This window comes from Agelaius tricolor, unplaced genomic scaffold (assembly GCF_023055355.1).
Source record: "Agelaius tricolor isolate 1412-34295 unplaced genomic scaffold, bAgeTri1.0.p SCAF_12, whole genome shotgun sequence".
NCBI classification, from domain to species: domain Eukaryota; kingdom Metazoa; phylum Chordata; class Aves; order Passeriformes; family Icteridae; genus Agelaius; species Agelaius tricolor.
Window position 1 is genome coordinate 14,035,230 of NW_027269272.1, and position 14,927 is coordinate 14,050,156.

At 37.8% G+C, this 14,927-nt stretch overlaps 1 protein-coding gene across 22 annotated transcripts in view; it reads right to left on the bottom strand.

Annotated features, from left to right (window-relative positions):
* DLG1 (discs large MAGUK scaffold protein 1) overlaps positions 1-14,927 on the bottom strand; it is a 141,455-nt gene that overhangs the window by 65,098 nt on the left and 61,430 nt on the right. For 3 of the 22 annotated variants that reach the window (XM_071437705.1, XM_071437710.1, XM_071437709.1), the window contains exon 1: positions 12,379-12,957. The exons of 17 other annotated variants lie outside the window; for them this stretch is intronic. In XM_071437705.1, the coding sequence (XP_071293806.1) occupies positions 12,379-12,606 (228 nt within the window). In that variant the 5' untranslated portion in view covers positions 12,607-12,957. Of the gene's footprint in view, positions 1-12,378; positions 12,958-14,927 lie in introns of those variants that run through there. 2 more of the 22 variants (XM_071437706.1, XM_071437708.1) reach the window with 2 other exon arrangements.

Here is a 14,927-nt window from a genome sequence, read left to right on the forward strand (position 1 = left end):
TTGGCTTTATACTAAAGCCACTCCTTCATTAACAAAAGGATTTGCACATATCAGTGGCCAAATTTTATCTTGACACATGCTGAATTTTTCACAAACGTGCACTGCCACGTTCACTCCAGCCCTGATGCCTCAGCTGCCAGCTCTGCTCCTCTGCTGGTTTCACTCATTCCACACCATGGAGACCCTGCAAGCTGGGATGGCAAACTCAGCCTTTTGTGCTCATATCAAACTGTCCAAAAGATCCATTTTGCATGGCACTTCCTTGACTTATTTACTCTGGATAAAAGGAATATTAACTATACTGACCTGAAAAAAGTGGGGAACAATAAATATTACAAGTAGAAGCTTAAGTTTCTCAGACTATCATAAAATATATGAAACAATGCAAGCGTTTCTTGAGTTATGACTTCACTTCCATTAAGTTTTGGACTAATTGTGACAGCATACTGGCTTACACAATCATTTCTGCCTATTTCCATTTAGTCAAGGTAATTAAAGCACCTAATCTATAACACGGTTGAAATTTCAAATTCTTCATTATGAAAAAAGTCTGTAGAAAGGACTAAGACAAGGGGTTTGACTTCTGAATTTATGATTCAGAAGAAGCAAAACAGGATTAATCAGACCCTCAAGAGTCCCAACTATTGCAAGAAAATTCTGCAGTTTACTTTTTTATATCTCTAACACCAACAACACTACACAACACATTTCCACTAATGTTTCAAGTCCTTAAACATTGAGAAGCTAATCAATTAAATCTTTCAACAGTTTAAAGGAAAAAAAGAAGTGAGGTTATGGCCTGCATTTATTTACCTCCTCACCACAATTACTGAAAAAGCACTTTCCTGCATCCTCAGAACAAGAAGACACCAACCCTTAGCCACACTGTTATAACATTGGTGAGCCCACAAGAGGAGTTCTGAGGTTCAGGCTGACTTTGACAAGTGATGCTCCAAAGTTTCCACTCCCAGGCCACTGCCCAAGCTGCTCTTTGCCAAGATGCTCTAACCTGCCCTAGTCCCTGTCTGCCACTATGGAGTAAGGAAATAAAATAAAACAGAGGTAACAACAGAACAGAAAAGACAAATCTGACTCTTCAATCCAAGGGAAGGCTATTTCCTAAAAAAATACACTGAATTCTCTTTCCAACACTGTCTTGCATTTAAAGGAACTTTGAACAAAAAGCAGAAGAACAGCTCCCATAACCCCAACTCTGCTCCCCTTCATTAGGCTACAAACAAGCAGAAGCTGCTCTTTGACTGTTGAATCCTTGCCACTAAAAGAATGCTTTCCAAGTTGATGAAAACTCATGGATTCAGCATTATGAAACACACAATTCACCTCCAGCTCTGGAATCCCGTACTGGAATAGTCAGCAATCTCTGAAAGTTCTCAGAGGAAATACCACAGCTCTTGGCCTGGGTTTATATCCCTCCCCAACCTCTGCTCTGGCTGCTGCTGGAACCAGGGCACCAGCTTGACAGACAGGCCAGTAGTTCTCTTCTGCAGTTTTTCTTTTCCAATAAGCAAAAAAGCAAGTAGAAAATTGTATTTTACAGTACATTCTACTTCATCTGGTTATGGTTTCTGAAGTAAAAGGACAAAAATTGATTAAAATTGAACACTGCAACAGAGGTAAAAATGAATAGGTGAAGAAATTGGCGAAACAAGAGAAAAATTAACACTGAAAACTATGAAAGAAGAAAGTGAACTAACAGGCAAAAACAAATTAAGTGGTCATGCTATAAATATATAACTACTTACTTGCTTTGAATTTCAAGAACCAGAAAACAAAATGTATCTTTCTGTTCTGGTTTCTGAGGCTCAAAGCCAAATTAGCAATTGTCAATTAAATCTTTCAAGTCCTTCATTACTTGAATTTAAGTGACAGCAGTAATGTATAGTATAAAAATTAACACCAGACAAAACCCAACGTGCCAGCACTCCTGCCACTTCCCAACTGCACCAGAACACAAGATGAACCATCTGTGGTTCCAAGATGGGCAGCATTCTATCCTGTATTGTACATAGGAAAAAAACTGTATAGCAAAAAACCCCCAAGATTATTTCTAATTCAGAAATGCCTTAGGGCAGCAGCTGGGAATTCACCTGTTACTTGTATCATTAATCACATTCTCTGAGACTATTAATTTAACCATTAGTCCTTTCCAGAGACATTTCAAGATTAATTCCTGCCACTCTGATCATCTCATGACTGACACATAACTCAGGGGATGAATCTAGCAGATTGCATTTCCTTAGGAGACTTGGAGATTTCCAGCTCAGGTGATCATGATTGCTGAGTGACACCTAAAAGCCAGAAACTGAGATTCTATTCCCTGCATTTAACCTGCACTCTTGCCAGGCTTCCAAACATTCTCTAGACATTTATTCTCATTATTTTTTTTTTCCTAGTGTAATTTATTCAAAAACATCAAATAGTACAGTGCACTACAGAAAGAGATAAATTATTCTGATAGCTCCACACAACCAGTAAAAGTTGCTGCACTGGATGAGAGCAAAGGCCCAACTGGTCAAGAATCTTACCAGCAGTAAAAGCTGACAGATGGGCAAGTAGGAATTAGACATATGCCCAGTAATTTTCCCAGAAAACCATCTCAGAACCTGACAGTCAAGGGCTTCCTGAGCCACTCTCTGTAACAGCTCTGTGCCACCTGCTCTTTGCAAATCCATTTAACTCTGCTTTTAAGTAATTTTCTTCTTGAGTCTTCAAAAAGAGCATTTTGTCCACAGTGTTTTGTGTCAGTGCCTTTCACAACTTTAGAAGAAATTTTACTGGGCAGATTTAAAATTAGGTATCTATTGCAGAATTTCTAGTTGAGAACCGTCTTAACTTCATTTTCATTTTATGTCTTGATCATATTTTCCCTCAGGCTTTTTCTTCTGGTTTATTTTAAGTTATCTATCCTTATAGATAACTAGATTGTTCTTTTTGATGCTTTGTTACTCTTTTCCTTTTTACTTATGCTATCCTTCCTAAGACAAGGAAAACAGAACCCCCCCAAAATTAGAATTATACCCAATAAATACTCAGATCATGTTCTATGTTATTTGCTACTACTTCATTAATAATACCCAACATTTCATTTACCCTTTCCATTATTGCATGGTACTAAGGTGACATTTTCATACAATCATCAGTGATAACTCCAAAGTCTCTTTCTGGAATTGAAATACTTCATTTGTAGCCTATCATATCCCTTTTATCTCATGGCACCATTAATTTTAACAGACTTTGATGCAAGAGCCATAGTTTTCAAAGACTTCTGTAATTATAAAAACATTCTGATGACCACATGTTCCCATGTAGATTTTGATCTGCATGGTCTCTGTTTTCAAAGATGTCTGGATGATCTGCAAATCCTTATTTTCTTATTATAAAAAGAAACTGACTTGTCTTAAGAATACCTGTTTATCCCTCTACCTGTTAATTATTCTGTAATGACAGAGAATTTCCCAAAGTTCATACAGTAAGGAAATCAGACTGCTTAGGTGCAGCCTAACAAAGTACAGCTTTGCTCCTTTTAAAAAGAGAATCATATGTGCCTCTTCAAAATTTTTGTTCTAGTAACTAAGACAGTTTAAACAAAAGGGCCACACAGAACATAACAGACAATTCAGCCACATTAAATGCAAGTATCATAAGAAATCCTGAATAAATGTCATCTCCTATTGATTATGTGTTCCTCTTAACACATTAATCTAAGTTCTATTGGCACCTCAATCTAATTTTTTGTACAGTAAAATGAGTAATAGGAAATACTCTGAGTTCAAAGCTGGGACTGCCCTAGCTAGTTTGCTACTTGGAGATAGGCATCTACTTTGGCATTCCACACCTACCTGGGAATATGGTTTTAGGTCTGTACTATCACCACCTTCATCAGAGTATTCCATGGCCTCTTTGCATAGCACTTGATTTAGCATCTAACTGCAAGTGCTGCTCTGCAACGAGGCTTAATGGGCTCAAAGTCTAAAAAGCTTTTCTGTACACAGAATTCTGTGAATTTTCCCTGCATTCATCTTTTTAAATTACAGAGTTTAAAGGGAAATTAAAAGCAGTAGCAAAGAAGTGCAATAAAGAGGACTTTTTAAAAATATATAAATTGCTTTCCAGCAGTTTACAGCTTTCAAAGAGCAGTTTAAAGCTATTATATTAGATGATGGATCAGAGATGGTGATGTATTTTGACATTCTCAAGTAGAAACTTTATTTGTCATTATACTTTTTACATAGGAAATACTAATTTATATACCCTGATTTATCAACTACATCATGTCCCACTAAGCTTCCAAAATGCTGATTATATTAGTACCAATCTTTAAAATTAAGTTTTCTATCTGACTTGGAATACAGATGCCTTTTTCTACTAAATATACAAGCTTTCTAGTTTCTGAAATCAATCCCTACATATTTATAGTCTGTGACAATATCATTTCCTGACTTTCCTTCAGATGAACTAAGCAGAGGTTCTTGAGTTTTCATTATAAAGCAGGTGCTCCTGAATATCATCTACAGTTATAGAACACTTTTCTGAACACTCCAATCACTTATCATGATTTCAGACTGATTACCCTCACACTACAGAGAGAATCCAGAGTTCCTTCTCTCTCCAATGGGAAAGCTGACTCCCTTCTCACCTGCTACATCACACTGGGTATTCAGATACAGTTAGTTACCTAAGGAAAACAAGTACTATTTACTTAGTAAAATAAATTTGCTTTGAAGTAGAACTGTACCCCAGCAGCACAAGCAATCTTTACTCCCCTCCCTACTTTGTTATGAAAGGCAAACATTACTACCTGGGAGCAATGGAGCACAGGCTCCTCAACTGACTTCTGCAGGCATCAGTCTTAGAGAAGCAATTTAAATAAGCAAATACACACACTGTGAGGGAGCAGTGATAAAGAGAATAGAAGAGCAGAAGCCAGCAGACCCATCCAACACATTCCCACGGTACAGCAGTTTCCAGGAAGTACCACACAAAGCAGTGGGAAGAAAGTGAAGATTCCATCATCAATGAAAACTCCTGAATTATACCTGCATCCCATAAAATGTCTGAAGTCCCACTTAGAAGACTGACACAGCTGCATAGATCCTAGTCTCCAATAACAACAATAATATACTAACTTCCATACAGATAAAAAAAATGTTGGCAACTTACAAAACAACCCAAAACTTAAGCTGATTACAAGGACATGAAAAAAATTAATAAGCAATTCTATTTTACCAGTGTTCTGGTGTACCTTAAACTATTTTGTCCTTTTTCTTTTTTTTTCCCTATGGAAAGTATGCAAAAGGTGATCTGATTTTAAGGAAATCATTGCTTAAATGTATCATTTCCAAAAAGACTGTTGCAAAGGACAAGAATATACAAAGGAAACACTTTAATAGAGCAACAGACTGAAAACTGATAAATGCCAAGATCAGCTTACAAGAGACAAAATGAGTCATAAGTGTCTGTTATGTGTCTGGAGAACACGTCAGCTCAACTACATCCTAATGTGCAGTTAAACACCAACAAAAAGAGAAGGGCAGCAAATGCACAACAGAAACAAGCTGGAGAGCAAGGCTGATGTATTAGACAAGTGGGTTATAGGCAATGAGATGAAATTCAATACTGACAACAAGTCACATGGAACAGCAATAAACGGCACAGAGACACCCTGAGGAATACCAAACAAAAACAAGTCCAGAAGTGCTTTGGTTGGTGGCAAGGGTTTTTTTTTAAATCATACAAGATAGACAGAAGGGAATCCTTGCTCTACTTTCAGAGGATTCTTTTAGTCCTTCTGAATGTGCTCTTTTGATATTGAACCTTGTGTGTGCAGCCACAAAAACCTAGTACATGGAAAGGGGCCTTAGGTCTTTCAAAAGGCAGGGGTCAGAACTGCACCAGTGTGGGCATCTTTGAGTTTCTTAGGGAATGAACCATCATGTGGTCAGGTCACAAGGCTGGTCAAGTGGGGATTAGAACTTTAACAACTTGAGCAGCTGCAGTTTCCAGCAGGTAATGTTGGCAAACCTTAATGAGGTACAAGAAAACTGCTGTGGCTCAGGAGAGTCAGGAAGCATTATTGGTTTGTCTTGGAGTCCAAGCAGCTCCTGGAAAACTCACAAGAGGTGGCCACTTAAGAGGTCAGTGGATGATCCCAAGTAAACAAAGGTATAGTTTAAAAGATATTGCAGCTGAGTATATCAAAGATTAGGCAATATTTTTTCTCTTTTTTTCATGACAAACTACTTTTAGGGAGAACATTGATGTAATTAATTTTGACCTGTATAGAATTGACTGCTGCTAGTGCTATTTTGGGACAGACCAGAAAAAGTAGATCCTCAAAAGGATTCAGGGACGCCTTGCTAGGTGGTGTGGTATTAACAAGTTGTCAAGTCTCAGTACTAAATTTGGCCTCTGTATAGCATTTTCTGAGCTTCCATGGCAGATGGCACATGGTTATCAGCCTTTGCTGTGGAACAGGAGTGCTCCTATCCATTCTGGAAGGAATGAAATGGAGGAACAGTGCCAACTGCTCAGAAGGATTTCTCCTAAATTCCAACTGGAGAAATCTGTAGAGCGTTCCTGAAATCATCTATAGAACTATGCAATCTTCATTTGAATTGAATTTGGAAAGACATTTTAGAAACAGCTTTAAAGGAAGCATCCACTGGGACCCCTCAGCTACAGAGCCATTACATGATAAGCAAAATGTGAATTATGTGGTTATACCAATAAACAAGAATGAGGCACTTCATTTCAATTGTACATGAGGAGGTTGATGCTTTCCTTGCATTGTCATCTTTTGTGGATCTGTCACAGTAATTCAAAATTGAACTGTCTGGAAATGCTTCACAGTAGGATTATGCTTGAAGTTTAATAATCAGCAGCATGTTGAAATTAGTTTGAATTCTCTCCCAGGGAGAGGAGTGATGGACACATTCTTCACTCAGGCTATCATGCCCATGTTAAAAAAGGAAAAAAATAAGGGAGTTCAAGAGCCTAAATGCTTCACTGAAAAATTTTTAAAGTAATTGTTAATCATCAGGAGAAATTTAAATTCCTTCTTTGCTTTGGAAAACAGATAAAAGCAGTGGCCCCAGCAGAGGTTCTAGGAAAAAGAAACAAATCTTTCTCAAAAGATACTGTATAGCTGGTGTGCACATACTGATTTCAATTTCTCTTTTTTAAGAGAACAATTTCTCTCCTTGAGTTACTAGAAATCTCAGAAATGCTGTGGACACAACCTTGACCAGGACTCTGAGCTGGGTCTAAACTAGAAGTCTTAAATTGCACAACAGGATACCATGTCAGCCCCCAAACATGGATGCAGAGATCATTCTAAAGGACAAGGTCATGTTTTATAAAAACATCTAAGAAGCTTCTGTTGTATAGTCTTCAAAGTAAAGGAAATATCCTGCCCATCTTAATCATAATTGAGAGTGCTCTTGATGTTGTGGACCAAAATAGAAGAACAGGAAGAAGATGATTTTCACTTTAGATTCAGTGGTTCTGTCAGACAGTAATTTAGCTAATAATTGTATTAACTGAAACATGTACAGCAGCTTTGGCAGCAAAACAGAAATGCTATACTACAGGAGCCATGCTAGAGCTGTTCAGTAAGCTGACAGCTGGTGAAAGACAGACTGGCCTGCAATTGACTTCCAAAACACTTTGTCAATCAATACAAGCCTCAACTGTGAGGGCAACTATCACAATATAAAATAAATTAGGAAAGTTACATAAGAGCCCTAAAGAGTCCTACCTTTCTCACAGGCTTCCATGCACTGGGCTTCATACAGCAAGACCTTGTTAGTCCACCTGAGTTATCAGCTGAAGACAATGGATTAAGAGGGGATCCAGTGTCTGCCTTGCCTGAGGATTCAGACTCTCGAGCACAATGCAGGCAGAAAGCCCCAGTAGTAGCAGCAGCAGAACTCCAAAAGCAAAAAATTCTGTGTCTCTTTCTTTGTTTACCAGATTTCTGACTCATTCTGGAAAAGGAACTTTCTTGAGATACAATGCAACAGAAATATGCAGAAATTATGTTACCAACTCTGAGTGAGACAGAGCTGCGAGAGACCAGGAAAGAGAAATGGAAGGTGAACCCCTCTGGCAGGAAGCAGTGCCTGCAGTAGCTGGAGCACGGCTCAGCTCTTATCACCACTCCCTCGGCTCTTATCAGCACTGCCTGCTGCAGGTGATTAGCTGAGGTAACAAGGTGCACATGCCAGCACTGCAGGCACACACGGGGCTTGGGGACACAGCAGAGCCCCATCACTGCACAGGCCTGACCTCAGCAGAGGAGACCACTGCCCACAGCAGGGATCCAGCAGGATGCTGACAAAGGCTACATGGCTTTACACAAGTCATGCCAGATATTCCTAACATTTATTGATCCTATTTTGATTTTAAAATTGCCTATCTCTAAAATGTCAAGCAAATTCCACAGTCTTGAGAAGTTTTCATCTCTACTGTACACGGAAAATGTTTACAAAATGAACCAAAGGTTCCAGGGAAAGTCCTTTGATGCTTTGGTTAAACTACCAAGAACTTCCTGCTTTTTGGCCTATTGACTGGAACACATATTAATGCATTCCTCTAACAGAATAAATTCATACTGCTTTTATCAGTGCTACAATGGCATCTTACAGAAAATGCAACCAGTGGCAGAACTAATTTGCAAAATAAACTCATGCTTCTACAAATGTGTGATTTTACATAGCTTAAAATCAAGAATAGGAAGGAAACTTAGTACAATAAAACTCATGCTTCAGTTTCAGAATGTGCATTGTTATAGAGAAAATCATTCAAAGCACGTACTATTTAAAGCTGCTTTCTTCTGCATTCATCACAATATTAGCAGCAACAATATATAAATACTTCAGTATATATCAAAATACAAGGATAATAAATATTGCCCTAAGAAATCAGTTTTTCAAGAAATACAGTAAAAAAGGGATTAGGGTGGAGACCTGACTTTTTTTTAAATCATTATCTTCTTAACTGCCTTACAACACCTCTATGTTGTTGTGTGATTAGACATAGCATTTTGTACATGCTAGAACTATGTCCATAATACTCCAATGACTCTGAGAGCAATAGTCTAGGACTAATGACACAGTAAAACTTTTATCAAGAACTTAAAAGGAAGATACACTAAGTCGAGAAATGACTGGGTTCAAGCAACTCACAAAAGCAGTTGATAAGCTCTGAAATTTAAAATTAAGTTTTTGAAATGGCTAAGTGGATTTAGGATGATTTTTCTGTCCTGATCCTTTTCATCTTTCCTAAAATATGTCCTAGAAAATAGAAGTAAAAATGAGCCCAGGATATTCAAGGAGCTAAACAATTTTCAGTATCACATGCTGCAAGTGTGTGCTCAGTTACATGCTAAGAAAAGCCTCAGTGATTGCTGTTAGAACCAGTTTAATGACATGTGGAATTCAGACAAATCATTCTGCATTTGTAGCACACCATGAGCCAAATACCAACAGTTAAAATGCTTTCTGAGACATGAGAGCTGGATTGACTGGCAAGAATAGGGGCTTCTCAGAGCTCTGGAAAGACTTCAGAGAAAAGCAGTGATCTTGATTCAGGTATCATCCTTGATGCACTGGGCATATCTCTTGTTAGGACAGCACTTTAAATCACCCAGTATTTGTCATTTGCATAATGGTATATTTACTAAGCTCATGGCACAGTTATTCACCCTTGTGACACTATAAATTTGTTGTATGCTTGGTTTTACTGTTACCTTCCATTTTATACCACAGATTTGGCTTTTATTAAAGAAATTTAAAAATTTGCTGACAAAAATTGATATATCAGCTCCTAATCAAATTCCTCAATTCTTCTATTTGAGTGACTAACACCACATCACAGAGAATGAGAAAGAAGAAACAATAAAGGCCTCGAATTCCTGAGCACGTTAAATCTGCTTCCAGGACTCATAAAGAAGTCTGGTGTGGTTAGCTGGGCACCATGCACTTGGGCATGTGTGCATTCTTTTGGGCACAAACCAAGGGATAACTACAGCAAAAAGCAGTGCTACCATATCCATCATCACCTTCAGCCTTGCTTCTTTAGGATACAAGACCCTACTCAAAAAATACCCTACCTCAAAATCCAATGTCCTTTTACCACCTTGATGGGGCAAGGGTGACCCAAGCAGGTCCCAGAGAAGGACAGGCATGTCCCATCTCCAGAGTCATCTCCCTTTCACTGCAGATGGAAGGAGCTAAGCTAATATGGCCAATTAATGCCATCCAAGAAAGCCAAGGAAATGAAGGGACAGCTAAAACTGGGAGCTTCGTAGCAGATTCACAGGGGAAGCAGGAGACAGCCACTTTAAAAACCATCAAATGATTTTGTATCTGTTGAAAATCATGAAGTCACAACAATAAGACTTGATAAAGCCACGATCACCCACAGAATTTCTACAGGCCAGGCTAGAGAAGTACTTCACATCTAATTCTTATCTGGACTCTGCAAACGGGATTACATTCAAATGATGGGGATGCATCTCAAAGGAACGAATAAAAGGTAAAAAAATGTTCAGAATGCTACAACACAAACTGAAGAGAACTGGAAAACAAAATTGCACACAATGAACAACCTCCAAGTGCCTTTTTCTCTCCTGAGGCTAGAACAGCTGCAATGGGTGGATAAGGTGCAAGCACAGTACAGCATCCTTCCAGAGGAAGTGGCTTCAACAAGCTCTCATGTTTTTAGTGCATGACTTCTGAATATGCTCATTAAGGTTTTTTTAACAACCACTTCAAAATATTTTATGTTTTTTCCCCTCCTTCTGGCCATGAACATGTATAAGCAGTTATTTTTAATTATGAACTGTCAGAGCTATGAAAAAATCTGGCAGGCTTTCCCAGAGGTAAGGAATCTTTTCCATAGCAGAAAAATAGAACAAACACTGGGATATTCACAGAATCAATGCTTTGGATTGAAGGGATCTCAGGAACTTGACCTGGTCCAACCCCCACTCAAAACAGAGGGTATTCCTTATTTTATTTATGACCAGCTTTCTAGGCCTGACTAGTCAGTCCAATTGTAAGCTCCACACATTCCAAAATTACTTCCTCAAGCTTTAAACAAATGAGAGCAACTATAATTTTTATTCAGAAGGTTAATACTATATATTTTTAATTTTTAAAAACCCCCAGTATTTAAAAGCTACTGTGTCGACCAAATACATCACTTGGAGTTGTATAATGACCCATTAGGGAAACTACAGGATCCAACTTCCACATCATGTACAAGATGCAACAAGAAAGTCAAAATTCCCCTCTAAGCTCTCCTATTCATTGTTTACTCCAAATTCATAGGAAAAAAAATAGGTAATAATAGGCAGACTTCAGAGGAAGTGCCAGTTCACCATCTTTGAACTACTAACAGATAGAAATTATCCTCATAAAATTACAGTGTCTGAGGATAACAATTTTTTCCTTCTTTAGTAAGTTTTTGTAGTATTTCAGGTTAAATCATTCAAGACATCTTGACTAATGATGAATTTCACTTGACAGTAGCAAAACAAACCTAATCTCCCATGTTTAAATAATTCTGACATTTCAGCATTGTTCCATAGGTCTTAGTCATATTTTCCCAAGAGATACTAATTTTCTAATGCCAGTAAGTTTAAACTTCTCTGTGTCAACCTTAAGAAGTCATTCAAACGCTACACAATTAAAATTTAGCTTGCTTGCTTTTACCTGACTTTGAATGATGATTAACACAAACATCACATAGAGCAGATGGACAGCGAAGTTGAAAAATGTCATGTTTCTCTTACAGACTGCACTATTGAATGTACACCCTGCATGTAAGGGAGACATTCCTTCATCTGTGTATTATTAGCAGCCAAAAAACCTAGAAAGCTGTTACAGAATTGAATTTGTTGTGTTACCTAGAGTTAAGGTTTTAAACCATTTAATTCCTTAGATAAAATTCCTTAACCATTAAATACGTAGTCTGTTTGATTTGACATCTTACTAGAGCTATGGAATTGATATTTCTTAACTACGTTATTGCCCTCCAGAGCCAGGCAGCAGAATGCAAACTACATTTTCAATATTTCACTGCTTCATTAGGATATCTCGCATTTAAAATTGCTGGAGGCTCATCACTTGCAAAATAAATAAAAATCAGACCTCATTTAGTGTTTCCATTTTCATGCTTTAATGCTAGAAATTATACAGAGCTCTTTAGAATATGGAAATGAAAGCAGACAGAAAACGCCATCCATAAATAAGAGATTATATGAAATCATGCATATATAAATAATTGCTCTTTCTGACTAGCAAGCAACCAGAAAACATGCAGACACAATCACTTGAACATGTGGCGTATTACCTGGGAGGAGCTGGCAGCGACAGAAATGCAGTCAATGAAGCCATGTCTGCGAGTGAAAAATGCCACAATCTGCTGCCAGCGGGAAGGCTCAGCCCGTAACTCCTCTGAGGAGCCTTTCTTTGCCCACTGCTTCTGCTTGGGGCCTACCGAGCTGTGGCTGGAGCCAGCGCTGCTGCCTCGACTGGCGCGAGAATAGAGCAGCGTGTTATTTCCGAAAATGTAATTCATCTCTGCAGCTCTGCAGGTGGTTGCCAGGCAGTCTTAATTCCCTACCAGCTGCTGAGTGGTGAATGAGCAAGAAAAAAAAAAAAAAAATGCAGATAGAATTACAGCAGCATCGTTTACAAAGCAGGAAAACAAAATTCTTGCTAGCTGATTGCTTGCTTGCTTTTCCTCCAAGGATTTCTACCTCTTACATTCCCTCTCTACCTGTGATTACGATGATGAGTATAATCTTGAGCAATTTAGAAAAAAAAAAAAAGGCAGCAAGCAAAGGTTTTCCTTATTTTTCCTTTCGGAACGCACAGGATGAAAGCCTTGCTTTCTCTTCCTAGCTGCCAACAGATATTTAAGGGAAACTGGGTAGCAGGTACAGTACAACGTTACAAATTCACAGCTATGAGGATGGTGGTGGATGATAACAGCTACTGGGTGGAGAAAGCACAGATCAAAAATAACCAAGTTTCAATCACTGCCTGTAGAAATATCCAATAGCATCTTTTCACTTCCTTGCCTGCATAAATTATGAACCTAAAGCAAACAAAACAGGGAATATAGAGCAGAGCTGCACTTTTTACTGATTCGGTCTTTATGAAAACATTCCACAGAGCAAAATGACTTTAACCCCATGTTCAAAACAAATATTTAAGAAACAACTATTTGCCAATTTCTTCTTGTTTTTCCCTGTTCTTTTGTGCATAAAACTATAGAGGGTGTGAATCATAGTGCCACAAAACAATCATTTTGTGTTGTAGATCAGAGGATTCCTAGTGAAGTTGTTCTACTGTGGTTTCGGGCTTGTTTAATCCTCAAGAAAATCAGAGACTAAGATTAAACAGAGTCCACACTCTGTTCTTATTCTGTGAATAATGTGCAACATTCATAACACCTATACCCAAATTTCTGTGCCTGCTGTAAGCATATTATGAAAACAATAAATATATATATATTTCTGACTCAACATTACTTCTCAAAAGCACAAGAATAATTCAAAACCAAAAAATTCTTATTATTCACTAATGACTTTTCAGTAAGATTATTTTGATCTCCCATGTACATGATGAGTATTACTGTTAGAGGTTTTCTCTGCTTTCTTCGTAGCAAAAAAGTATTCAGAATAATTAGCTGAAAGATTATATGGAACTCAAGTTATCTTACAGAACTCACCATTCAAATTTTGGTAGCAAACTATTAAAAAAAAAAATCCTCCAGCTCACATCAGAGGGATTATTTTGGAAATCAGTTAAATGTCAAGCTTTCAGTAGCAGCTCATCTCTGGAAAGTTATCCAAACAATTTGTAGTATATTTCTACAGTCATGATCATAGCACCAGGAAAACATTTTAAACAAGAAGAGAAGTCTTCATATGAAAACAAAGGCAGAAAAATTCCTAACAACACAGCCACAACCTACAGCCACATAATTCTAAAAATCCACTGCTCCATGATGTGCATTTCAGTGGAGTTACTAAATTTCTTCACGTACTTCTTGGGATGCAACATAATCTGCTGTTTAACAAATTCTTACTGACAGCTATCCTATTCTGAGTTACAGTTTTTTTCCTGCAGGCTTCTATTACAAGCAGAAATAAGCAGTACATTAATTGAAATGTGTCGTAGCGAGATCAATGCACCATTTACTTCTAGTCACTAGTACAGCTCAATAACACACCACATGCCAATATTCTGAGCACACCTTTCAGACAGACTTCATTAATATTTATAAAATACAATGGCTTATCACTGTAAGTCACATGAAACTGGATCTGACTTGTGCAGTGTCCTTAAAGCTATGAGCATAAGATAGATAATGGAGGTTGAGAAACGCCTGAGTTACAGTAGATAGGACTTTTCAAATGGACAAGTTTCTCAGAAAGGGAATTTTTTCACAGGAAAACTGCAGCACTTCCTGAGCCCTACCTTTTTCCAGACACAAAAAACATACCTAGCCTGAAAAATGCTATTAATTTATTACCAGAGAAATCGATTAATCCCTGGCTATCACTGAAGGTTTTTGGAACAAGGTACAAATGATATGCTTTGAGTACCAAGTCTTTTTATAAGGAGTCAAGATGAAAATATTTTCACTCTTTTTCTACATATGGCATTGAATGTCAACACTGCTATACAGTCTATTAGATAGCCTAGAGAACAAGAATTTGCCTAACATTCAAAAGAACTTCTTCAAGAATTCATTTTTCTCTCTGTTTGTCCCCATAGGCTCCAAACAAAGTCATACAGAAAAATATTGTGCAAAATTCTGGAAGAAAACACCACAATATATGGACAAGAAATGTACCAAGCAGCATTTTTTTTTTTACTCTTATATCA